The sequence below is a fragment of the Podarcis tiliguerta genome, assembly GCF_965153285.1.
Source record: "Podarcis tiliguerta genome assembly, chromosome: 17".
In the NCBI taxonomy this organism is placed as follows: Eukaryota; Metazoa; Chordata; class Lepidosauria; order Squamata; family Lacertidae; genus Podarcis; species Podarcis tiliguerta.
In genome coordinates, this window is record NC_139550.1 from 9,144,526 (window position 1) to 9,171,561 (window position 27,036).

The 27,036-nt window shown below is 45.5% G+C and overlaps 1 protein-coding gene across 8 annotated transcripts; it reads right to left on the bottom strand.

Moving 5' to 3' along the window:
- Positions 1 to 1,102: 1,102 nt before the first annotated feature.
- KEL (Kell metallo-endopeptidase (Kell blood group)) lies at positions 1,103 to 26,107 on the bottom strand. Of its 8 annotated transcripts, none has more exons than XM_083419876.1 (20): positions 25,950 to 26,107; positions 25,515 to 25,661; positions 23,755 to 23,789; positions 23,057 to 23,189; positions 22,182 to 22,385; positions 20,771 to 20,895; positions 19,779 to 19,925; positions 18,940 to 19,005; positions 16,386 to 16,574; positions 15,596 to 15,741; positions 15,101 to 15,230; positions 14,313 to 14,423; positions 12,473 to 12,571; positions 11,152 to 11,229; positions 9,315 to 9,418; positions 7,965 to 8,075; positions 7,564 to 7,631; positions 5,393 to 5,559; positions 3,879 to 3,974; positions 1,103 to 2,523 (listed from the first exon to the last, which is right to left on the bottom strand). In XM_083419876.1, the coding sequence occupies exons 4-20, from the start codon at positions 23,136 to 23,138 to the stop codon at positions 2,350 to 2,352; spliced, it is 2,097 nt and encodes a 698-aa protein (XP_083276002.1). In that variant the 5' UTR covers positions 23,139 to 23,189; positions 23,755 to 23,789; positions 25,515 to 25,661; positions 25,950 to 26,107; the 3' UTR covers positions 1,103 to 2,349. The 8 variants fall into 8 exon arrangements, with proteins under 8 accessions (XP_083276002.1, XP_083276003.1, XP_083275999.1 ...); XM_083419877.1 differs by having other exon boundaries at positions 25,819 to 25,952; XM_083419873.1 differs by lacking the exon at positions 23,755 to 23,789 and having other exon boundaries at positions 20,771 to 20,892.
- Between the last annotated feature and the right edge of the window lie 929 nt (positions 26,108 to 27,036).

The following is a 27,036-nucleotide window of genomic DNA, read 5'->3' on the forward strand; positions in this document are numbered from 1 at the left end:
ACAGCAGCTTCAGAGAGGTGGTTTTTGTTGGCACCATGACGCTTTTAGGGAAGGCCTAAACTGCCTCCTCATGTCTCACAGCCCCCTATCTTGGCCAGTGTGAAAAGCCAAATCACATGAGCAGACTATTTTGAGATAGCTTTTTGCCACCTGCTCCATTCCTGGCACAAATAGGCTCTTCTCTTGAACTGCCTGGAGCCATCCTCTGCCTCCTCTAGGTTCTGTCCCCCCTTGACTCCACCTGAGTTACCAGACAGTATTGTGATTGCATCCCATGAGTTTCAGGCTCCATGCCCAGCAAGTTCCACAATATAGTTGCAGCCATCTAGCAGTATTGAACACAGGTGTTTGGAGAACAGATGTTCTTTGGCTGTGGTGCTGAAGAAATAATTTGCTCCCTAAAAGAATGCCTTGAAGGCAAATTAGCAACAATTTCATCCCTTTTCCCAGAATGAACATGAGTTGGCAATGCAATAGAATCCATATGAAATATAAAGGTAAAGGTACCCCTGCCCGTACGGGCCAGTCTTGACAGACTCCAGGGTTGTGTGCCCATCTCACTCAAAGAGACCGGGGGCCAGCACTGTCCGAAGACACTTCCGGGTCACGTGGCCAGCGTGACATCGCTGCTCTGGCGAGCCAGAGCCGCACACGGAAACGCCGTTTACCTTCCTGCTAGTAAGCGGTACCCATTTATCTACTTGCACTTAGGGGTGCTTTCGAACTGCTAGGTTGGCAGGCGCTGGGACCGAACAGCGGGAGCGCACCCCGCCGCGGGGATTCGAACCGCCGACCTTTTGATCGGCAAGCCCTAGGCGCTGAGGCTTTAACCCACAGCGCCACCCGCGTCCCCTGCATATGAAATATACATGAAGACTATTTTTCCCTTTAAGTGAAACTGTGAGCTTTTTGTTTGTTTGAACTTGATTAAAATTTGCTAGATCTTTAATGGACCACAGGCCAGGTGACAACCTGTTGATTAGGCCTCCAGGTGATGGAATAAAGACAACACAATTTCACTCCCTTTGACACATACAAAATCTTAAGGCTGTATCTCATATATATATAAAGTATAAAATAAAAACACATTTAGGAAACAATGTACATTCATCTAGGTTCAAGTCAAACATCACACCAAACCTTAACTTTTCATGGTTTTGGTGCGATGTCTAAATTGAGAGATGATAATTTATTAACAGTCAGCAAACCAGAGTTAGAAACCATGGTTTGAAGTGGGTTTGGAAACCATGGTGTTCCCTAACTATAGTTTAGCACAGTCTAAATTCACAAAACCATAGCTATCACCATTTTTGGGTCACTACACCATGGAAGTGGAGGAAGACATATGAAGCTGAGGGGACAAAAGCAAATAAACAACTTTAAACTATGGCTTGCCTTTGGGGATTTAGAAGATCAAACCATGGCAGGCCTAGTTCTCAATGAAGTGGTCAACTTGTGTGTTGAGTGTACGACTTCAGACTTCGATGATGGAATACTCTTTAATATAGAATAATCCCGGAATTTATGAAACTAGCGTGTAAAGGAGAAGGCAAGATGGAAAAACTCTGTTCTGGTTTTCTATATGGAAATAAATTTTTGTATGGAGAATAAGCAGTCACATGAACCCTTGCTTGCATTCTGAAGTAGTACAGACACAGATTTACCACCTTAATGAGAGGGGTAGACAGTCTATCACAGCAAAAACAACAAGTCCTGTGGCACCAAGAACTAGGTCATGGTTTGTGTCTAAACTACGGTTAGCTATGTTTGACATGAATTGAATCTTAGTGTCTCATTGTTCCATGTGGTTATAGTCAGGGCTTTTTTTTTAGCCAGAACTTGGCAGAACTCAGTTCCAGCACCTCTCAGGTGGACACCATAGCCATTATAAGAGAACAAAGGAGGCGTTCACGGTTCTGACACTTCTTTTTCTAGAAAAATAGCACGGGTTATACTATTCAGAAAGTCTCTCACTGTTCTTTTCATCTTTGATTGGAAAAGAGCCACTAAACACAGTCACCAGAGACTTGTCAACTGATCTTCAGTTCCTCAGTTCCAAGTTGTCCATAAGGCCGTTGAGGGTATTATTATTTTTAAGAAGTAGCAAATTTCTGCAACACAGTATCTTCTCTGTATTCTCTTCCTTCTTGATGGAAGGATGGAATCTTCTTCCACCTTGACCACTTGGATGGACGTAGCGGAGGAAGAAGGGGCATTGCACATGGAAGGAATTGGGGTAAGTGGCTACTGCGCACATCGCTGACACCACTGAATCCGCATGAGCCCTCAGTGCATGTCTCCATCTTTTTGCACCAATAGTCCCACATGCTCTTCAGCATCTTCTTCTTTTTACCAGATGTGGCACTTCACAGCTGGATTCACTGGTGATTTACTCGGACAGTGGAAGTGCCTGGAGAAATCTTCGCTGTTGCTTAGGGACCCAAGGACACGGAGTGGCGGGGGGCTGTGCGGATCTCTGTGCAAGAAGCTTTGCAGTCCGGGACTCTGGTGCCCACACATTGCCTGCAGAGAAGACAGGGGTGTGAATAACTGACCTGTGGTTAACAAGTGAGTCATTTCTCCTCCATGTTTATGTCACATTTCCACTCAGCTTTCATTGTGGGATAGAAAGTTTGGGGGCAGCGGAACCACACAAATTCTAGAACAAATTGGCTTGTGGAATTTCCATGTAACGTAAAGTAGGACCTTTAGGTCCTGATAGCTGCATGAGTTAAGGTCTTCTTTTACATTACATGGAAAGTCTAGCCTTGAGAGAAGCACCCAAATAATTGCCAACCCTTTGGGGTGGTATTAAAGGTACCCCTGCCCGTACGGGCCAGTCTTGACAGACTCTAGGGTTGTGCGCCCATCTCACTCAAGAGGCCAAGGGCCAGCGCTGTCCAAAGACACTTCCGGGTCACGTGGCCAGCGTGACATCGCTGCTCTGGCGAGCCAGAGCCGCACACGGAAACGCCGTTTACCTTCCCGCTAGTAAGCGGTCCCTATTTATCTACTTGCACCCAGGGGTGCTTTCGAACTGCTAGGTTGGCAGGCTTGGGGTGGTATTATACAGGGGCAATAATACCTTGGGGTGGTATTATACAGGGGCAATTGTCCATGTTCGTTTTACTTATCTGCTCCACCATGGTCTCCTGTCAAAGAAACAAGTCTTGGTGGTTTTCGTAAGGCTTCAAACATTAGTTGAAAAGATGTTAAGCCAGCTCTGAGCAGCAAAACCTACACTGGTGGAAAACACCCATGTATAAATGTTGTTAAGTCCAGTGGCTTGTATGGATCCAAAGTAGACAAACTTTTTTTCTGTCGAGGACCATATTTTTCCAAGTGTAATCTGTGTGGAGCTTCATGCAAGTGGTAGGAATAGCGAGAGTTGACAATGGGCAGACAAAAGGTTTTCTGCATTACATTAACTAATCTGGAATAAAGATTACCCTGCTTCAGTTTTCACAATGACTACCTCAGATTAGAATTCCCAATCCCATGCAGATCAACTGAGAAGTAAACCCCACCACATTTGATGCAGTGACTCTCAAATAAGTAAAGAGATGAAAAGCAAGTGAAATTAATTCCTTTCTGACTTTAGTGTGCTGTACTATTTTTTAAAAATAATTTTTATCATATAAAATACTGCCTCTTCTAATTGTTCTCAAACTACACCGGAAGCAAAAACAGTTTTAAAAGCCCAGAAGAAATGAAGAGTGACTGCTGTTGGCCTACAAAAAATAGTTTTGCACTTGCTTCCAAAAAGCATGAAGGCAATGTGTAAGGATGTGAGAGCTGAGATGGGACTGATGTAGCTAAAAGCCAGCCAGAGGCAAAAAACAGAGGAAAAAGAAAAGGTAGCAAAGGGTGTATATTACATGGGCAAAGCTGATGAAGAAGAGCTGATGGTGTGAGACCTCAGGCCAAGGTAACTTCTTCACCTCTCTGTGTTTTTCCAACCAGTTCTTATATGCCTGTGGGCAATAGGAGAGAAAAGAAATATCGATTACAAATCTCAAAATACATTTCCCTATTTCAAGCATGACTTTCCAACAGCATCCTCTGAATGAGAAACCTCCTTTGCACTGGGACACCCAGAGAACTTCGGTGGTTCCTGAGAAATGCACTAAGAAACTCTGCAGGGGTTTGGTCCTGCCTCTTCTTTCCTCGATCCTTCTGGTTGTCTACCTGTTGCAGCAGGAGGGACTTTTATGGAGGGAACACCTGCCATAAAAAGAAAGGCACCGGATCTTCTGAGTTGCACTCTGCTCTTCCCTGGTCTGGCTGCAAGACGCCCAGTGGGAAATGGAAGATCTGAGGTCCCAGCATCATTGCAGAGCCCCTCGTTATGACCTCTCATTTCCACAAGGGAGAGAGTGCCCATTGGCAGAGAGAGAAATAGCACACTGTTAGCTAAGTTTTACAGGTTTATTCTCCATTTCTCCTCTGCTCCATCCCTTTTGCACAGTTCTATTGATTACATCTGCATATAAGCTTGCCCAGTGTAATCAATCTTTGTTTTGTATCATCATCATTACTATCAGTGGTACCTCTGGTTGCGAACGGGATCCGTTCCAGAGGCCCGTTCACAACATGAAAAGTCCACAACCTGAAGCGCCGTATCTGCGCAGGTGCAGGCACGATTTAGCGCTTTTGTGCATGTGCGAGCGGCGAAACCCAGAAGTAACCAGAAGTACTGGAAAGTACTTCTGGGTAACCGTGGGACGCAACCTGAAAAAACGTAACATGAGGTATGATTGTATAGGCAGCAGTTTGACTTCCCCCCTGGAGGCATACTCCATTGTCTCTCAAGACAGGCGGATGCCAGCAACAGCAATGTACTGCCTTAGACCACACAGTCTTAAGGCAATTTACATCACAGAACAGAAAAAGATCTAAAAACAAAGACTAAAAATGACAACATTCAAAATTACAAAGAAGTTGGTATTTTACATGGAGTTTTCACTCTAAGAGAGCATTGTACCCAAACCACTGAACACGTGTACTTGGGTGAAATTGTGTCTCCGCATGAAAATCTCCCCCACCCAGTTTTTCTTAAGCTGAAGGGGAAACATCTAGCAGAAATGCTAATGGACAACATCATTGAGAGCAGGCACTAACACTCTTTAAGATGGTAAATTATGATCCATGAAAGCATGGAAACACAAAAAACCTACTCACTGTGGGGTAAACAATTAAGAAAGGTAAGTTCAAATGGATTTAGCAAGAAGCTATAAAAGAAGAAATGAGGCGGACCATAGTGGGGTGATGTGAAGAGGACCACCTAAGAGACAGTGGCAACAAGGATACGTGGAGAGGGAAAACAGCATGGTGGCTGCAAGTGAGGACTGAGGAGTACCTGCAAGCTCTGATGATTATCAGATTTTGGTACCTGGTAAGCCATGGCAAGTCCCCCAGTATCAGCTGCATTCTCCAGGAGGGTGAAAGAGCCATTGATGCTGTGGCCCTTCAAGGAGTAGCTCTCGTACTGTTTCACAAGACAGTCTATACGTTGTGCCAGTGTTTTCATATCGCAGGCAAGACAGTTCTCGGGTAACACTGTGAACCAAAAGGAAATCCAGGATGGTTAAGTCCCAAGTGGTGATCACCAGCAATGCGTTCCTTGGGAATCGTTTATTAGGCTAGAGTTCACATAATGAGTCCATGATTTCCATTAATTCCTATGGGGAAATTATTAATGCGTATCTGACCATGGAATTTTGCCATCCAGAAGCCAAAATAAACCAGCAAAGCCCAGAAAAAATGCTCTCTGATTTGTTTGATCGCTCCCCCCCCCCTCCGTTCCTCAGTCAACCAGCAAAAGCCAAACAAGGAAAAAATGCTCCCTGCTTGGTTATCTAAATGTGGAGTGTGTGCAGCAAACTTTGGGTACTAACTGCTCATGTTTGGATTAAGTGATTTTTTTCATAGTGAATGTTGGTAAAGCAAGACCCACATGTATAAGCTCTGTACTCTACAGTCCCTAAAAAAAGGGGGGGGGGCGACTGTGTCATCTATGTGGTTACAAACAAGTCAAGGCCAGACTTCGTTTCTCCTTGGGCCGCTACAAATATAGAGTCTACACAAACCATTTACCATTCAGAGCTCAGTTATTATGACATCATCAAAAATGGAAGATGCCGGGGGGGGAGGATCTCATTCATCCTATTTTTGTTCCTCCATTTAATTGAGGTGGTTGTGAGTACCAAAATAGGGCAGCTTTAAATGTGCCTGAGGATGGGTTAAGGATTGGGACATGAGCTGGATTGCTTCTACCCAGACACCGAGGTCCAGCGTCGAGGGCCTTCTGGCAGTTCCCTCACTGCAAGAAGCCAAGTTACAGGGAACCAGGCAGAGGGCCTTCTCGGTAGTGGCACCCGCCCTGTGGAACACCCTCCCACCAGGTGTCAAAGAGAGCAACAACTACCAGACTTTTAGAAGACATCTGAAGGCAGCCCTATTTAGGGAAGCTTTTAATGTTTGATGCATTACTGTATTTTAATATTTTGTTGGAAGCCGCCCCAAGTGGCTGGGGAAGCCCAGCCAGATGGGCGGGGTATAAATAAATTATTATTATTATTATTATTATTATTATTATTATTATTATTATTATTATTAGGTTTCAACTAAAAGGGAGGCAAAGGAGTCAATACAGAACTTGCTGGGTTTTCCAGTAGATTTAAATTCTGTCTTAACTTCAGTTTGCATTTTACACTTTTGGTTAAGAATTGCTACCTGGCGGCTAGCTACCCGATGTACTTAAGCCTTGGCTACTGCTTCTCTTTTGCAAAGCAGCACTGGGAAGGGGCAACGTGCGATGGCCAGGAGAAAGCTGCTTTTCCCCCTTACCTCTCCTAGTCACATTCCCCACTGCTAGGCTTCCACATTGGTGAAGAAATAAACATGGCTGGAGCAAAGGAGGCTGTGGGTGGGTGGAAGGGGCAAACAAAACCTGAGGGTGCATTGCTGGGAGAAGGGTTAAGCACCTCCCTCCTGCCTGTTACTTCTCCAATGAAAATTGCCTCCTTCCAAAGCCACTTTGCAGTTGAGAAATTGGTGCCTTGGGTTTCAGCACACAGAACAGCTGGGCAATAATGAGTTGTTCTGGCACTTAGGGAAGTAAAACCCCACAAGTTCAAATAACTGAAGGTGCAGCAGATTATCTGTGGGACGGCGGTGGCGCTGTGGGTTAAAGCCTCAGTGCCTAGGGCTTGCCGATCGAAAGGTCGGCGGTTCGAATCCCCGCGGGCGGGGTGCGCTCCCGTTGTTCGGTCCCAGCGCCTGCCAACCTAGCAGTTCGAAAGCACCCACGGGTGCAAGTAGATAAATAGGGACCGCTTACTAGCGGGAAGGTAAACGGCGTTTCCGTGTGCGGCTCTGGCTCTCCAGAGCAGCGATGTCACGCTGGCCACGTGACCCGGAAGTGTCTTCAGACAGCGCTGGCCCCCGGCCTCTTAAGTGAGATGGGCGCACAACCCTAGAGTCTGTCAAGCCTGGCCCGTATGGGCAGGGGTACCTTTACCTTTACCTAGCAGATTATCTACAATGCCTCCCACTACATACCATAATCGTAGAAGGAGTGCAGCAGTTCGTGTGCCATGAAAAACCCCATGGCTCCAAAGTTCACAGCGCTGAAAAACACACAAGACAAGGGCTTAGTGAAACCTCCATGGCTTGTAATCTGCAGGCTCTCTATGTGGGAAGCCTGCAAAACATCAGCAAAGGGATGTAGGCTTTGTCTCCCTCCCTGTGGACTCCATATTCTAAGTAAGGTTCAGATTTTTTCAGATTGTTGAAGATAAGCATGGGAGAGCCATCCTTATTTGTGCCCACATTTCTGTCTCTCTAGATTTTCTGATCCAACGGCTTTGGCAGGTTTTGGGCGGTTTTTTACTGCTATTTGCATCATGGTGCAATGGAAGGGCAACAGTTCTGCGAGCAATTCTGCGCCACTTAGTACTTACCTGGGAAATTCGGTATGGAAGAAAGGGTTGCGGAACATTCCAGCAGGGAAAACGACAGCGTGTCGCCTCAGTGAATAGTATGAATGAACAGACCATGGGGGAACTTCCCAACTGGAATAGAACATAAAAAAAAAAAAGATGATGAAGGAAGGAATGACTTGGGCCATGATTTTTATTTCATATCTCGTTCCTCCTGATCTACTCAACGGGCCTCACCTTTGTAGTACAGTGGTACCTCGGGTTACATATGCTTCAGGTTACAGACTCCTCTAACCCAGAAATAGTGCTTCAGGTTAAGAACTTTGCTTCAGGATAAGAACAGAAATCGTGCTCTGGCGGAGCGACAGCAACAGGAGGCCCCATTAGCTAAAGTGGTGCTTCAGGCTAAGAAGAGTTTCAGGTTAAGAACGGACCTCCGGAACGAATTAAGTACTTAACCCGAGGTACCACTATAACACTGTAGTACAGTCATACCTTGGGTTGAATGTGCTTTGGGTTGAGCGCGTTCGAGTTGCGCTCCGCGGCAAACCAGAAGTAGCGGAGTGCATTACTTCCTGGCTTTGCCGCTCACGCATGCACAGACACTCAAAATGGTGTCACGCACATGCGCGGAAGCGGCAAAACGCGACCCGCGCACGCACAGATGCACCGTCGCGTCTTATGTTGTGTTCAGGATGCGAATGGGGCTCCGGAAGAGATCCTGTTCGCATTCCGAGGTACCACTGTACTGGTTCAAAAAGAGATGCACTCATTACATTATAGCCAAAACACCAAGGGTTGAGTTGCAATTGTCAATGAGCTATCACGGGAGCTTTCATATCACTGGAAATTATCTCATATGCAACAATTTTTCATTGAAGTCCTCTCTCATATTCCCCTTCCTGCCACCAAGTGTTAAGTCATTAAGTAATCTGATTCAGGGATGTTTCTAAAACGAGCCCTATCTGAACAACTTCGCTGCTTTTGGAAGTTCCAAATTATTTGATCTTGCACTACTGAGTTAGCAATCTGCTGGACTTTCTTCAGACCACAGAGCATGAACTATGATTTTGCCAGCTACCGCACATGTACATTGGTTCGATTACACTGTAAAGAAGATCTCGATGGTACCGCATATATGTGCTAGTGGATTAGTGCAAAGATGCATAATTAATGCTGTAGCAAATTGTGATGTGCTAGTCCTGGAATTAATTTTTGAAACTCTCCATATTAAAACAAGACACATAGAATGGGAGTGAATCCACAAAATGGTGAAGGGACTGAATGGAGCAAAGTCACCTCTCCCTGTTATGAATCACTGTCTGTCTTGCATTCACATAATCTCTCCTTCATCGTACAAGAAGAACATACTTATCCTGTAGATGGGGATTGATGAGTCTCAGGGAGAATCTCTTCCTCACAGACTTCAGGCAGGCAACTACATTATGGAAGAAGTGATCTTCATAAATCTCCAGCTGAAGGGAAAATCGTGCAATAGGATTAGAAGGGGAGATGGAACAAAATTTATTGGCACTCTTAATATACAGACAAAATGTAAAAGTCAGGTGCATTAAAAACGCACTAAAAGTTTATTGAATATATTGTAGACGAGTCATTTTAAAATACGGCAAACTATAAAACGATGGAACGCAATAATAAAATATAATAGTGACTGAAGGAAGAAGGACAAAACAACATGACGTGGATTAATAGCACCCCGAGGGCACAATCCAAAACCCTGGTGGGCAGCTTACATAGTGGATGAAAACTCTGGATTGCAGCTCTTGCTGCAGGCTGGTGCAATGAAGAGGCTTGGACTGGGCCCCTTTCCACAACTTGCAGGCAGCTGGGTTGACTTTGGATTCAGCAGATCCTTGACAAGCCCACCCCCATCCCCCTCAACACTCCATTTTCAGAGTACAGTGGTGCCCCGCAAGACGAATGCCTCGCAAGACGGAAAACCCGCTGGACGAAAGGGTTTTCCGTTTTGGAGGTGCTTCGCAAAACGAATTTGCTATGGGCTTGCTTCGCAAGACGAAAATGTCTTGCGATTCCTGGGGTTTTTTCCCCCTCCCCCCCTTTTTCCCAAGCCCCTAAGCCGCTTAACAGCTGTTCGCTAAGCCGCTTAACAGCTGATCACTAAGCCGCTTAACAGCTGATCTAAGCCGCTTATCAGCTGATCTAAGCCTTTTAGCAGCTAATCCGCTAATCCCTTAAACCTTTAATAGCCGCTAATAGCCTTTTAGCAGCTAATCCGCTAATCCCTTAAGCCTTTAATAGCCGCTAAACCGCTAATAGCGCTAATGGGCTTGCTTCGCAAGACGAAAAAAACCGCAAGACGAAGAGACTCGCGGAACGGATTCTTTTCGTCTTGCGAGGCACCACTGTATATTCTAGTGGGAAAAGCACCTGCAGTAGCTTCAATCAAATAGTTTAGATGGGCACAGTCAGGTGTTCCGTGGTAGTAGACACCCCCCCCCCCCACTGCCTTGTCCAACTCCTACCCTGCACAGCAAACTGCAGGTTTGGATTGCTTTGTAAACTGGCAAACATGTTTCACTCACAAGGCAAATATTAATAAACAGATTAGCTTCTCCAGTGTGGAACCTGAGCACGCAGTGTATCAGGCAGGCTTGCCTGAATATGGTGTCATGTTTGTCTGATTCAAGCAAATACTGTGAGAAAATCCTCCAATCACCAGACTGTTAAGATCTAAGCTCTAGTTGAAGCTTCCAAAAATTCACTGTAAATTCCTGGAGTATCCAGCCACACATGAATAAAATATGCCTACTTCCTGTTTTTCTTGCGCTGGATGCTTTGAAACTTTAACTAGAGGACCTCGCAGAAGCAGCAGCAGCAACATGGCTTCTTTCTTTCCCCCTAATTGTGTTGGCAGCCTGGCCACCATTTTGTATCCCCCCCCCCCCCCCGTGCCCCAGAGCTAGCATCCTACTGTGTATATGTGGGTGGGAAGGTACGGCAGACGGCGTAAAAAAATGGTTGAGGAGTATTTGAGGAAAATGTCTTCAGAAACTCAACTCTCTCGAGGAGGAGCCAATGAGATAGCAGCCACAGGCTGGATTCAAATGTCACTGGAGAAGCGTGAAACAGAGATCCAGGGCAGTGAAACTGAAACCTTCCTGTACCATGGGAACCATCTTTCAGGAGGCAATACCATGGAACTGCAAGCAATGTTTGATCCACCCACCTCTTGATACTCATTGTCAACTTCATCTGTTTGGAGGATGCTCTCTGGGTAGCCAATCTCCACTTGGAGGCTATAAATCTAAAAAGACAAGAAAATTATCAAGAGGACTGATGTTGTTTTGCTTTGAACATCCAGCGGCACCTTTTAAATTATATACATGAATGTAAGCTTGGGGAATTCTCTCCCTCTCCCAGTGGAAGCAAGAAGCAGGGAGGAAACAAAGATAGTCCTTCCTAATTGTTATGTACTGAAGTTCTCACCCTGGGCCAGCAGGGGGATACTGTAGATAGTTTTCACTCAGGTCCACATATGCAAATAAGGGATTGAAAGTGACGTTCAGTGATTGGATAGTTACAGAAAGTGTTACAGTTGCATTGTAGTGGAGCTCTATATAAGCAGGCTGGCTGAACCCTTCAGTTCAGTTCTGTTCTGGCCTGTGAATAAACAAGAGCTGTTTGAAGAATCGCTGTGTCGTCTGATATGTTCACCCACAACTTAACACTAATGAGTTTATTCAGTCATCACGGTGGGAGACAAATAAATCCAGTCATTCCCAATTAACGAACGCCGCGTTCTGCACTCTTAACGAATGCTGCGTTCTGGGAGAAGGGGGCGTCAGTTCTGCTTTCCAGTGACGTGTCAGCTGGCTTGCTCTGCCTTCCCCTTCTCCTAACACCTCATAACTCTGCTGTTTGCTTGTGTTTGAGCTGTGATCTTCCTCAGAGCCCTACTGTAATTTGATACTGCTCTCCCCGTCTCTGGAAGCTACAAGAGAAGGGGAGGGCGATCTCCACCATTCCTCCTCCTCTTCAGTCCAGTCCCTGACAATGAATGTGGAATGTAAACAAATTCTTCCTCCTGAGATTTAGATATGTGACTATTACTCAAGGCCTGGTCCAGAATGCACGTCCCGTATCTCTTCACTAAGGTGGATAATGCAAGCTCAGAGGTACGCAGACCTCTGTCAAGGACTGTGGGGCTTGAGCCAAAGACCTTAGGAGTCCGTTGCTGGGACTTAGGCTGGTGAGCAATCTAGAGCTTTGTTGCTTCAAGCTCAGATACTGAATAAAAGGAAGTATGTAATATCAGTCCCTAGTAGACATCTAGTGAGGACTAGTATAAATACTAGGAGCCTGATCAGCTCTTGACTTGTCAGTAAAGTAACCCTTCTGCCTGCTACATTCATGGATCCATCTGTGGCCCAACCACTGATCTTAAGGACTTTTGAGCTGGAGAACACGGTTGTTCTCCAGATTTGGAGTCTCATGAAGCCACATACCCACACCTTAGTCCTGATAGCCATCCAGGAACACATACATACTTTCTCTTTGGCCTCTTGGCGGGCCTGACTTCCCATCCACTCCACTTGATCCAGATGGCTATGGATGGCATCTCGGATCTCAGAGAACATCTGCTCAGCCTGGCCAGAGAAAGTACGGAAATCGCACGATTAAGGAAACACATCAGTTGCATTTAGACATAATGCTACACCATAGTTTAGTGTTACATGAACAAATATCAGGTTCACAAGCCTCCCATGCAGCTGCGAGGAAAGGACTGGAAGATTTTGCTTCAGTTTTCACGTAACTGCTGTTTGTTTTATATATTCTGTAAGCTGCCCAGAGTGGGTGGGGAAACCCAGCCAAATGGGCGGGGTATAAATAATAAAAATATTATAATTATAACTATAATTATTTACAGACCTGGACAAATTGTGGTTAATCTTCTGGGGGAGAGGGAAGCTAACTTTAAATCATATTCAATTAAGTTTTATGCAGAGCAGACCCAGGGAAATAAATGAACATGACTATCCTAGGGCTCTTAATTCCAGTAGGTCTACTCTAAGTAAAACTAAGTTGACTAGCGCCAAACATTCCTGATACTGTCTTGTTTCCCTAAGCCATAGTTAACATTAACATCAGTTCAGGGTTCATACATAACAAAAAATGGTGGTTAGTCAAAATGGAAGCAAAAGCTTGACGCTGGACAGGAAGAGGAAATAGGGAGCCATAATTCTGAGGCTCCCCATTGCACACAACCCTAAACTATGGTTCAACCAAAGCCATTGCCATAGAAATGCTGTGTCATTATTATTATTAATTTAGTTTCTATGCTGCTTTATATATTTTTTTGGGGGGGGTGCAATCACTAAGCAGTCTACAACCTACATTAAAACATCAAAATAAAACAATCCAGAACAAAGCATTACTGAAGAAAGTCAAATTTAAAGTATACATTTAAAGACAATTAACATCCATTCAAACATAATTAACAGGAAACTAAAATATCCTAAACGTTTGTTAAAAACCACGACAGGGGAGGTCAGTTGTAGAGTGCACATTTAGCAGAGCAAAGTTAACAAAAAAATTATCTTAAACCTTTCAAAAGAAAGTATTACTGAGTGAAGTCAAATATAAGAGGGACATTTGAAACAGCATAACTAGCAAAAGAATAAAATGTTCTCATAAGCATAGAACCTATCTACTGCTGTAGGGGAATGCACCGTTTTACTGAGCTTGTTAACTTGCCTCATCAATTCAATATCATTCAACATCATACCACACTATATCAGCCCACATGGCCTGGCCTACCATCCAATGTTAAAACCTTCCAGAGCCACCAACAATGGCAGAACCCACTGTGCACTTCCCTTTGTCCTCATAAAGGTAGCACAGCTGACTCACATCAGGATAACGTTGCTGTGAACAGATATTTTATCTAGACATAGATTTTCTGCATCAGTTATACAGGAACCACCAAAACAAGCAATAAGAGATGCACGGAGGGATTTGCGAGTGGGCAGAGAAAACCAGGCAGGTTTTCAAAGCCTAGGTGAAACAGCCAGGAGATGGAGAGATTGTAGAAGCTCAGCTAGAAATAAAGAACAGATATGAAGCAGAGGGGAAAGGAGAAGGAAATGCTGTAAAAACAAGACTGGGAGATGTAGATGCTTGGGAGCAGAGTATTCAAGGTGACCCTAAGCCATGCTTGGCATACAGTAGTGGATGTGAATTCCTTACTCTCCAGCGGTATTCCCCCTGCTAGAATGTATTCTCCCCAGACCAGTCAAGAGCAGCCATTGCACTTCGGTAGGATATTAGGCGAGAAGGGCAGCAGGATAAAGGAAAGCGAATCTAGGTCTGGCATTGTTGAATACCTACGAGATCCTTGGCCTTCTGGGGGAAAATCTCCTGCACAACCATCTTCCCAAGTATAGGGCCAAAGAACATGCTGGTCTCATGTAGGCATTTTCTCCAACGCTCAGCTCTTACCTAAAATGGAAAGAAAGAAAGAAAGAAAGAAAGAAAGAAAGAAAGAAAGAAAGAAAGAAAGATGACACATGGCACAATCCACGGAGAAGCTCTCCTGAATAAGTCCAAAGATGAATAAGAGCTACGCAAGAGTCTGCTGCAGCTGTCCATGCGCCCTACAACGCTGACATTAAAATATCTAGCTTGGGGAAATGAGAGCAAATGCTGAACTAAAAATGCCCTCCCCCCCCCTTATATGTATGCACACACATACTTCTGTGGCCCCATTCAACCCATGATCCTCGGTTCCTTGAAAAGTTCTGCATTTGGGGCTTCTCCACACATCCGCTTTTGTCGTCCCTAGAAAGCATGGGTCCAGGTGGTTTTCTGCTTGACGCACACTTTTAAGACATTGGTCCAAGCAGTTTTCCCCTTGCCCTGCCCCTTTCTGAGCAAAAACCTGCTCCTTAGTGCTAACTGGAGCAAACATCTATCTGGGAAAACCGAAATTGCTGTTTGCTCCAACTGAGCACTAAAGAGCAGTTTTCCCTGGGGGAAAGCAGTGGGGCAACAGGAAGTGTGGCTAAGCCTTTCGTCCCTTTCTTGAGCGCCAATGCCCCCTAATGGCCAAGTGGAAGTTTCTAAGCGGAACTTCCAGCTCACTGTTAAAATGTGGGAGATAAGGGAACTAAGCTCACCGTTTCTGAGTTTGTTGCCCTACTATTCAACTTGTCTGTCAGTTCCTGATGAGCTTCCTCAAATTGTCTGTCCAGAGCTGGGGACAGATTCCTAACCAGATAGAGTATCATGTAGATCTGTAGTACATCTCTGCAAATAAAATAAAATAATAAAATAAAATAGAACGTGTGCGGTTCACTTCATCACAGGTGTATTTCAAATGTGCAAAAATAAGAAGGCACAGGTATGAGCAGAGCTTTTTTCAGCCAGAGCTCACCAAGGCTCAGCTCCAGCACCTCTCAGGTGGGCGCCATTGCCATTCTAAGAGAACAAAGGAGATGTTCGTGGTGAGCTCCAGCACCTCTTTTTCCAGAAAAATAGAATTGGGTATGAGGTTTACAGACCCCTAAGAGAATGGGTTTTAAGTTACAAAGTAGGACTTCTGGCCCTAACTATTCCCTTACCCCAAAAAATCACTGCACACCACTGTGTAGTACCACACAACAGCTCCTCACCTTTTGTGCCGCCATTCTCCAATTAGTTGCGACATCCCTTTCAAATATTCCATGTCATGCACAGCAACTGGTTGAGACATGTTCAGCTGCACCGGGTAGAAAGCAGCCTGGAGGCACAACAGCCAATCAATGGCAGGAGCCTTTTCCTTAAAAGAGTTTCAAACAGAATTAAATGATTTTACGGGGGGAAAGAATTACAAAATGCCTAGTAAGCATTGCTTAGTAATGGTTGTTGAAGTGAAAGGCTCACACTGTGGATGAATGAATGAAGAATATACCATGCACTGGAATGGGCAATCACATCTTATGCCCGCGTTCATGTGAAAGTTCAATAGTGCATACTTCATTGTAGGGGCAAATGGGAGAGGTAAACAGAAATCTACTCAGAGTAGACCCATGAAGTGAATGGACATGACGAACTCAGGCCCATTAATGGGTCTACTCTACTGTAAGTAGAATTTAGTTGGATGAAGCCCATAAAACAGAAAGCACCCACCCAACCCTTGCAACTAGAACATGGAAATCCTATTGGGAAGTGTCTCAGTAAGATGCTCTAGGTCTATAACTTATGCAAAGGTTTTCCTCCAAGGATTGTGCATAAAGCCAAAATCGCATACAGATGCTTCAGGTTGCATTTTTTTAGGTTACGGACCGCCGAAACCCGGAAGTACCAGAACTGGTTACTTCTGGGTTTCGGCATCCGCGAACTGCCGACCTTCTGATCAGCAAGCTCAAGAGGCTCAGTGGTTTAGACCACAGCGCCATGTATGGCTGCAGGATGTATATATACCTGCAGTTCCTTGATGGTAGTGGAGTAAAATAGCATCCGTTTTTCCTTTCGCATCTTCAAGGGCGTAACTGCCTTCTGGAGGTTGGAGATAAAGGAGAATGCCAAGGCGATGTAAGTGGTGGTAACGTCTGTACGCCCTCCCATCAGGTGTCCTAGCTTTGTGAGGTACTGGAAGTACAAACGCAGAACCTGTAAACGAAACCTTGCTGTCAAATAGAATCTCCATCTCTGAGGCATTTGATCCATTAAACCAAAGTATAAAACTCTTCAGATACCTCCTACCCCTCCCTAGGCCCCTTTACTATCCACCTTTACTATCCACTATCCTTGAACTCAACCCATACATAAGATCAAGGGTAAAGGGACCCCTGACCATTAGGTCCAGTCGTGACCGACTCTGGGGCTGCGGCGCTCGTCTCGCTTTATTGGCTGAGGGAGCTGGCGTACAGCTTCCGGGTTATGTGGCCAGCATGACTAAGCCACTTCTGGCAGACCAGAGCAGCACACAGAAACACCGTCTACCTTCCCGCCGGAGCGGTACCTATTTATCTACTTGCACTGGCGTGCTTTTGAACTGCTAGGTTGGTAGGAGCAGGGACCGAGCAACGGGAGCTCACCCCATCACAGGGATTCGAACCGCCAACCTTCTGATTGGCAAGTCCTAGGCTCTGTGGTTTAACCCACAGTGTCACCCGCGTCCCTTATACTTAAGATTAAGCACTCTTAAATATAATGTAGGTTTCTCTGGCCAAGACTATTTGAATCAATGCAGACATTGGAAGGTGACACATGCCTTTTACTTACACCTTGTTTGGATTACTGTAATGCGCTCTATGTGGGGCTGCCCTTGAAAAGTGCTCGGATACTTCAACCGGCACAAAGAGCTGCAGTCGGATTGTTGGCCGGGGCTTGTTATAGGGAGCATACGACTCCCGTGTGAGAACAGCTTCACTGGCTACCAGTCTGTTTCCGGGCACAATTCAAAGGGAAGGTTGTGACCTATAAAGTCCTACACAGCTTAGTTCCAAGCTACCTGAAAGACCATATTCCTGCATACAAAGCTACCCAGGTTTTGAGATCTTCAGGGGAGGCCGCTCTCTTGGTCCCACAACCCTCCCAGACATGCTTTGGGGGGGGGGTCACGAGAGAGGGAACATAGCTGCTCCCAGAATTTGGAACTCCCTCCCTAGAGAAGCTAGACAGGCAAGGAGACTTCCTTGTTCCACCAGACTTTTGAGAATTGGCTGCATTTAATTCCAGGGCGAGTGCTGTGCTGTTTTTAATTGTCATTATTGGAAGAAGAAGAAGAGTTTGGATTTGATATCCCGCTTTATCACTACCCGAAGGAGTCTCAAAGCGGCTAACATTCTCCTTTCCCTTCCTCCCCCACAACAAACACTCTGTGAGGTGAGTGGGGCTGAGAGACTTCAGAGAAGTGTGACTGGCCCAAGGTCACCCAGCAGCTGCATGTGGAGGAGCAGGGAAGCGAGCCCGGTTCACCAGATTACGAGTCTACCACTCTTAACCACTACACCACACTGGCTCTGTTTTAAACAGATTTTATAGATGTATATAGTTTTAATTTTGTCACTGTTTAATTGCGTTTTAACGATGGGTTTTTCTATCTTGTTTATATCTGTAAATTGCCTTGAGTCCCGTCAGGGTAAAAATAAATAGATACTAATATAGCATATGTCGCCTGGGGTCTGAAACCAAGTTCCAGGCAGTGGGACCCCAGCATCCTATCTTCTGTGCCACAAGGTCAGCCTGTTAAATGACGAGCAGCTAGCCTGCCACCTCCTGCTCTTCAAGCACTGCCACAGCTGATGGCCAGAAGATGGCACTGAAGGTACAAGTTCCACCAGGGTCAGGTGACACCCCCAGCCAATCCAGTTCTACTTGGCCCTGTAAAGGCCAAACTGACTCTGGCCTGATTTCCCCATATGTGCCGCTTTTTGAATTTCTATTTATCTCCAGACTAGCACCCCTGGCACACAGACATGGGCATAGCCAAGGGGGGGGGGGAGGGGCAGCTGCCCCCCTAAATCAATAATAATAATATTGGGTGGCTCCCCAAAAAATATTAAAAACACGATAAAACAACAAACATTAAAAACTTCCCTAACAAGGCTGCCTTCAGATGTCTTCTAAAAGGTTTTGTGTTCTTTAGTTCCTTGACATCTGATGGGAGGGTGTTCCACAGGGAGGGCGCCACTACCAAGAAGGCCCTCTGCCTGGTTCCCTGTAACCTCGCTTCTCACAGTAAGGGAACCACCAGAAGGCCCTCGGAGCTGGACCTCGGTGTCTGGGCTGAACGATGGGGGTGGAGGCACTCCTCCTGAGGTTCTGCCCCCCATAACAAAAGGCCTGTCCCCCCCCCCCCAAAATCCTGGCTACATCCATGTCCAGAGGATATGTTTGCACATGCAAATACACTTCCTCAATTCTCAGCAGTTCCATAACTTTCCAAACAAAGGTTTCTCAAACAACACCAAGGCAGCCTAGCTGTGGAAATACTTCACCAGTGAACCAACTGTTATGTAGGACTTTTTACCTGGGAATAAGTCCCTTTTTTCTTGAACTGTGTTTCTGGAGGCAGCTCAAACTCTGGATGGTCAATCTGAGATAGGAAGACATGGACGGAAAAAATATGAGTTATAGGTGGGATAACAAAAGAAACCAATAGCCAGAAGATTGTGGGGGGTTTAATGATGCCAAAGTTGCAACTCATAAGGGGAGGGGAATACAGTGAATATTGAACTCTATGGAAATCCCTTGAATGGAAACAGCAGGGCCCGTAGCAAATGTCCACCATGTCAGCGCATGCTGTTTTTAATTGCATTTGCACAGGTGGCCATTTGATATGCATGCACATTGCACACACATATACAGTGGGATCTGCCCCAGTGCTCCCTTATCAACTCAAGTCCAAATTGTACCAGAACTTGTACTTTCTCAGCGCTCTGTATGCTTGGCTGTGTATTGGATGGCACCAAAAGGTAGACAGTTCTAGACCTGCTCATTGGTTTCTGATTCGCAGTTGTTTAAAGGCTAAACAAGGCTGATGAAATGAAGGCAGCTAACCAGGCGTAGAGTGTTGGGTGAAAGGCTTGTGGGCTTAGTTCAACTTGGGTACTAAAAACAAAGAGCTAGACTCTGAATATGACCTGTCAGTGGTGCCTTGTTCTTTAATTCTAGCTCCGTGTCTTTTGCACTTGGCTCAATTTGTGGATTCTCTAAAACACAAAACAGATCCAGAACTCTGCCCACCCACAGCATGTACTGACTGGCAGCAGCTCTACAGGATTTCGGGCAGCAGAATGCTCCCCTGTATGACTGTACTTCTCATGATCCAACTCTGACAACTAACTTTTGCCTGCTGCTCTTCCCTACCTGGATAATATTGGTGCTTGGATCAGAGGCATTGGGTCCCACATAGGCTTTGAAGAAAGGGAACGTATTGTATTTTCCCATGAGTATCTGAAGAGTCTGGTTAAAATCTGTCTCCTTCCAGGTTCCTGTGATATTCCAGCCACCAATCTGAGCAAAGACAAAATGAGAGAGTTGGGTTTTGTTTTTCACAATTTCGAATAAATTCCACCTGAGTGATGTATGAGGAATCAATGTTTGATTGGTGTGAATGTTATGATCACTTTATCAGTTACAGAAAAAGAGAGGAAGATTTGTGATTACTATAGCACCATTAATATGCATGGCACTTTGCAGATTAGCAAAAACCCAAACTTGAGAAATCCTTTCCCAAAGGTCTTGCAATCTAAATTTCAGTAGTGGGAGGCGCTGAAGGAGGGGAAGAGATAAAGGTAACAAAAACAAATGAAAGCAAAAGCCAAAAGGTGTATTAGCCTCAACTTGAGATATAACAGGAAATAAGGGTAGAAAGATAGGATAGGGCACATTGTAAAAAATGCTGGTGTTTTATGGATACATGCCAAAAACGATTACAGTGGTTATAAACGCTTCGGGTTACAAACACTTCAGGTTACAAACTTCGCTAACCTGGAAGTAGTGCGTTGGGCTGAGAACTTTGCCCCAAGAGGAGAACAGAAATCATGCACTGGCAGCGTAGTGGCAGCGGAGGCCCCATTAGCAAAAGCATGCCTCAGGTTAAGAACAGTTTCAGGTTAAGAATGGACCTCCAGAATGAATTATGTTCACAACCTGAGGTACTACTGTATTGATACAACCTACCAAACAATCACCAGCTCATTAGTGACGTGAGATGCAGGTTGTTTATGAGTTGAGCTTATCCAACTTACTTGTTGTTTTATTCTACTGCTGGTAGGAAGAGGATGGGCCTAGATATGTTCAAGGACATATCTGTGCAAGTGCAGGGGCATATGTGCACATCTGTGTGCAGTCATCACCTTATCTATGAGCTCCTCCAAAGGCTGAGCACCTCGAGCTTCAATCTGTTCTGTATTCATGCAAGAGGTGTAAAACTGTACGGCTTTCTCCTTTGCTGAGCTGTTAAACCCCAGGTGTGGCTCTTCTGAGGAAGAGAAGGCAGGTAACACACAAAAAACGGTTGGAAGTTAATAAGCAGAGCAAATTAACCTGGAGATGGCAGAAGATAAAATGCACAGTGAAACAGCAATGCTGGCAGTTTGATCAAGAGGCAGAACCAATGCCGCTCTTAGTCATCCTGCTTCTTGGCCAGTCTTTCTTTTGCCTCTGTCTATATAGTATACAAAAGGAAGCGGGTGGCGTTGTGGGTTAAACCACAGAGCCTAGGACTTGCCAATCAGAAGGTCAGCGGTTCGAATCCCCGTGATGGGGTGAGCTCCTGTTGCTCTGTCCTGTTGTTCCGTGCGCTGCTCTGGTTCGCCAGAAGCGGCTTAGTCATGCTGGCCACATGACCCGGAAGCTGTACGCCGGCTCCCTCAGCCAGTAAAGCGAGATGAGCGCAGCCACCCCAGAGTCGGTCACGACTGGACCTAATGGTCAGGGGTCCCTTTACCTTTATATAGTATACATAGCAAAGATGGGCTGCATACTACACTGGCAAGAAGGCAATAGGAAGGTATGGGGACGTGTCATTGCTAGTTCTGAAGTCTAGACCCTGATGGGGAATTTTGCCACTTGTGGCTTCTACTGTCCCTGTAGTTTTGTGACCTGACAGTGCTAAAAGGGCAACGAGGACCAGAATGCAGTGGGTGGTAATGATGGGGCTGAATTTCAAATGTAGCGTAGAACTAATTAGCAATTTCTTATTAGCTATAAGAATTCTAGCCGTTTACTTAGAATAGTGCAATCAACGTGGCCAACTCTTTGCACAGTTCCATGATTAAAAAAGGACAAGTCCCTAAACTGCAAAACATGCAATATGACTTTTGACAGTGAGGAAGACATCAGGGGGAGGGAAGGGGGCAGGAGGAATAAATATAAGCAGGAATTAAAAGGAATGGATTTATGGGCATGTATAGTCACATGTGCTCAGTATATATTAAAAACAACCCCCCTTCCCCTTAAAGTACATTTTGGTTCAGCACATCAGAACAGCAGGAAAATGTTACCTAGTGGTAGCATTGCCACATTAAAAGTTAACATCTGAAATGGTTCTGTGCAAGGTATGGTTCTATTAATGATGGATGGATGCACCAGTTGGATGAACCTTCTTGTGAGGGTATAGGGTGAACATTATTAGTGCTTGTGGTGCATATGTGTTCTTGTGATGGATGACGTCTTGACATGTCTTATTGGAATAGGTTCCTCACCCTCCGCCACAATAGTAAAGGATTCCGAACACAGCAGCCACCATCTCTCTCTTCTCCTTACCTAAGAGCCGCCTCATGATCAGCTGGTTTTCTTCCAAGAGCACATCAAAGACATTCACCAACGGCATGTTTAGCCCCCGCGTATGGTTAGCTTCCCAGTTGCCACAAGTGTAGCTGTAGAAATCGTCACAGGGATCAATGGTGTTGTTGTGGGAATTCAGCAACCTCAGCAGGAACGCAAGGCATGTTGTAGTGTTGCACGTTTCTGGAGAAATGTAGAGACAACGTTTAGCAGAGAATAGGCAACGGCCGTAGGGAGGACAGGGGAGTGTGCAAAATCTATATTTGCTCAGGCTTGTGGTAACTTGTCAACATAGGACTAAATTAGGGTTGAGGAACTGTGCAGTTACACTCCAATTTCCATCAGCCCCAGCCAGCAGGGCCAATGGTCAGGTGTGATGGGTGTTGTAGTCCAACGACTTCTGGATGGCTTCCCCAACACTGTGCTAAAACCATGATTTAGCATACATGTGGACACAGCCACTGGTCCCAGCCATTGGCTGCCTACATTTCAAAGGGAGTGAACAAGTGATAAGGGGAAATCCCTCATATGGACAAGAAGAAGAAGAAGAAGAAGAAGAAGAAGAAGAAGAAGAGTTTGGATTTGATATCCTGCCTTTCACTCCCTTTAAGGAGTCTCAAAGCGGCTAACGTTCTCCTTTCCCTTCCTCCCCCACAACAAACACTCTGTGAGGTGAGTGGGGCTGAGAGACTTCAAAGAAGCGTGACTGGCCCAAGGTCACCCAGCAGCTGCAGGTGGAGGAGCAGGGAATCGAACCCGGTTCCCCAGATTACGAGACTACCGCTCTTAACCACTACACCACACTGGCTCTCAGCCAGAAAAGAGTAAATCATAGGGAAGGAGTATTCTAGTACCTTGGTTACGTGTAACAGCAGTGAAGATAATGACTAGCAGGAGGCCAAGGAAAGCGATGAACAGCAGAGCACAAAGGAACATGATTTTGGCTTTCTGATGTCTTTTCACAACCTCTCCTGAGTCCTCATAGGCCTGAAATTACAAGGAAAAAAGTATGTGAAAACAGAGCCATCACTTTTCACTTAGGGGATGTGGTTGGGCTCTTCTCTTCACATCACATAGAATGTATTCATGAAAATGCTTACAGGAATGCTTACAGTGTTTGGAACATCTCTTTTTAGAACAATATATCATCATCATCATCATCACCTCTGCTTCATTCAAACTTCTGCCGTTGTTTTAAACAATCACTTTTCCCCTCTCAAGGTCTTTTCTTCTCATTCCCATGCAATAGTTTGTTGTTGTGCAAACTGCATTGATTTTTCCTCCCCAACCTCTCCTTGATTTCATGCAAATCCAGAATTGTGATAAGGCACTACGGGGGGGGGGGGGGGAATGCACAGTGACATTCTCACATTTTTTTTATTTAAGGAATAAAAGTCCAAATTCATGTAAAAATTATGTTTCCCGTATGTGACCCATTCTGTACCTTCACTCGTTTGGAGAAATAAATAGCTCCAGAATATCGGCAATGCCCAAGGGCACTGCAGGCAGCCCCAACAGAGATCTGAATGATTTCAAGACTTCCAGAACTTACCTTGGGTTGCAACTTGCACTTTTTTCATACTCGCCCTGCAACATTTCCAAAGAAGAAAATATGGATACCCTTATGAATCTCTAAAACCCCATTCTCATACCCAAGGATCGCTGCCTGATCTCTCTCTCTCTCGCACCCGCAACTGCACATTTTGGAATTTCCATCCTGTATTCTGAAAGTTGCATTTTAAAATGCAAAGACATTTAATGCAATATTTAATATCCAATACAATCCACCGTGGGTCATCTGGCAATACCATATAAAAAGCAACAATATTTACTGTCCAGATAAGACCCTCCTTTGTAGGGTGGGAGGCAGGACACTGGAATTTTGTAACCATGTATGTGTGTATGTGTGAGAAGATGTACAGAGTCACGATGCATCTCTCCCACCACTCAAATATCTAACATCAAGGAACCTGGGAAAGCAGGCTCAACCTGAAAAACCTCAAGTGCATGTGTGTGCCTGCTAACAAAATTGTTAAAAGGTATTTCTGGCATCTTCCCAAACGGAAAAAGAGTTATAGCGTTCTACAAGAGACTGGTACCAGGAAACAAGATAAACAGGGACAGTTGGAGTGTATCTTTGACATAAATCAAATCCTTGGAAAACTAGAACATAAGGAAACTTAATAGACTACAGTGGTACCTCTGGTTAAGTACTTAATTCGTTCCAGAGGTCCGTTCTTAACCTGAAACTGTTCTTAATCTGAAGCACCACTTAAGCTAATGGTGCCTCCCGCTGCCGCCGCGCCGCCGGAGCACGATTTCTGTTCTCATCCTGAAGCAAAGTTCTTAACCCGACGTAATATTTCTGGGTTAGCGGAGTCTGTAACCTGAAGCATCTGTAACCTGAAGTGTATGTAACCTGGGGTACCACTGTACTCTATAATGACTGCACAGGTGCATCAACAAAAAGTGACTTTAAAAAGTAAAGAAAACACTGCATTCATATATCTCTTGGAGCAAAACTATTCTAAGAATAAAAGGTAAAGGTAAAGGGACTCCTGACCAATAGGTCCAGTCATAACCGACTCTGGGGTTGCAGCGCTCATCTCGCTTTATTGGCCGAGGGAGCCGGCGTACAGCTTCCGGGTCATGTGGCCAGCATGACTAAGCCGCTTCTGGAGAACCAGAGCAGCACACGGGAACGCCATTTACCTTCCTGCTGGAGTAGTACCTATTTATCTAGTTGCACTCTGACATGCATTCGAACTGCTAGGTGAGCAGGAGCAGGGACCGAGCAACGGGAGCTCACCCCGTCGCGGGAATTTGAACTGCCAACCTTCTGATCGGCAAGTCCTAAGCTCTGTGGTTTAACCCACAGCGCCACCCGCATCCCATATTCTAAGAATACCCATTGCTTAATTTCTAAAAAGAGAGGCCTCTGGCCTAGTATGGCTGTAGATGACCCAGGGGGGTGGAACGGCATTCTGTACATGCTCAAATGCACTACCATCTTAATCATTAATTAATCTGTCCTAAAAAGCTGGGCCTGGCACACAAAATTCATTATTGACCTGTGGATCGGGATGCTGAAAACAAATACCATTTTGAAATTTCAAATTCTGCATTCCAAAACTCGCAACGTAAAATCTTAATGTCAGAAGTCTAGGAAAGGCCATTTTAACCCCTGACCCAAGTTATTTTGGAGCACACAGACATGTACCAGCTGGGAAAGATACACAAACAGAAGAGGAAATGCAATTGGGTAAAAACAATAAAAGCACAGAAAGAGAGGGAAGCTGGCTTCTGTACTACCTGCTGTGGAGTCCTCATGATTTCACTGCAGAGTCTTTAGCGAAATGTGCGCTGCTGAAGATTTCTTCCTTCCTTCCACCTTCCCCTCAAGGGCTTGCAAAGAATATCATTCCAGATCAGAGACAAAGCCTTCCTTTCCTTCCCTAGCTGGAGGCACAAAGGAGGAGGAGAGGCAGAGAGGGTTGGTCAAAATAACATCTTTCAAGAAAGCAGAACTTGGAAGCTTCTTCCAACCCTCCCCTTATAACACCCTTTCCTCCTGGAACATACAGCAGGTCCTAGCCACTTTATTTTCCCTGCCCACCATTTCCTTCCTCTTCCTGCAGCGTAACTCCATTGTCTCAGGATGGATTCAACACTGCATGCAGCCTTTGCCTGCCCCTCTCCTTCCCGTGCACAATTATCTTGTGGGTCACAAACATTTGACGTTCATACCTTGGCAGCCCGTGGCTCACGCTATCCTTCTGCTGCCTCTTGAGTCCTGCCCATTTTGCAGCAGCTTCATGCGCCTGCTTCGGTCTGATATACGGGCTGCTGCATGCTGCTTGTTTCAACCTGCTACAATGGGGCCCTCAGGCCTCTTTTAATAATCAAAGTAGGAATAAATGGGAGGTGTGAATTCCATTGATCCTTCTTTTTCTCCTCCACTCCCCCTAGAAGCAGGGGTAATTAGCTAAATGCAATCACCCAGACCTTCCAAGCGTCCCTATTTTCCAGGGACAGTTCCGGATTTACAGAAGCCGCCCTGGTTTCTGATTTGATCCCAGAATGTCCCACTTTTCCTTAGGATGTCCCTATTTTCACTGAAGAAACGAGGGTATGGAGTCATGGGCGTAGCCAGGGGGGGGGGCAGGGAAGGGTAGCTAAATCCAGTGGCGTAGCGTGGGTTGTCAGCACCCGGGGCAAGGCAAGTAATTTGCGCCCCCCGCTGCACTGTCCCTCCCCCAGATAGTCCCTCGCTCTCTCTCCGCACCGCACCGCATGCCTGGCACCCCCCCCCCCACAGTGGGCAGCGACCCGGCGGCTCGGATCGGATTCGCACAGCCAGCACTGCAGTGAGAGAGAGTGAGTGAGCCAGGTAGGGGCAGAGAGCTGCGAGTGCGAGCGCCCCCCCCCCCAGATGTTGCACCCGGTGCGGCCGGCCCCCCCTGCACCCCCACGCTACGCCACTGGCTAAATCTATAAAAATCAATAAAAATACATGGCAAACTGAGGTTCTGCCCCCACCCCCAACAAAAATCCTGGCTCATGTATGGAGTTATGCAATCCCAGAGCCAAGGAGATAAGCAGCTATTCAACCTTTAGAAGACATCTGAAGGCAGACCTGTGTAGGGAAGTTTTTTAACATTTAACGTTTTATTATGCTTTTATATATGTTGGAAGACGCCCACAGTGGCTGGGACAACCCAGTTAGATGGGTAGGGAATAAGGACGACGATGATGATTGAATAGGATGTCCCTATTTCCATCGGATAAATGTTCGAGGTTATGCATACTGTCCAAAAACAATATTAAATCCAGC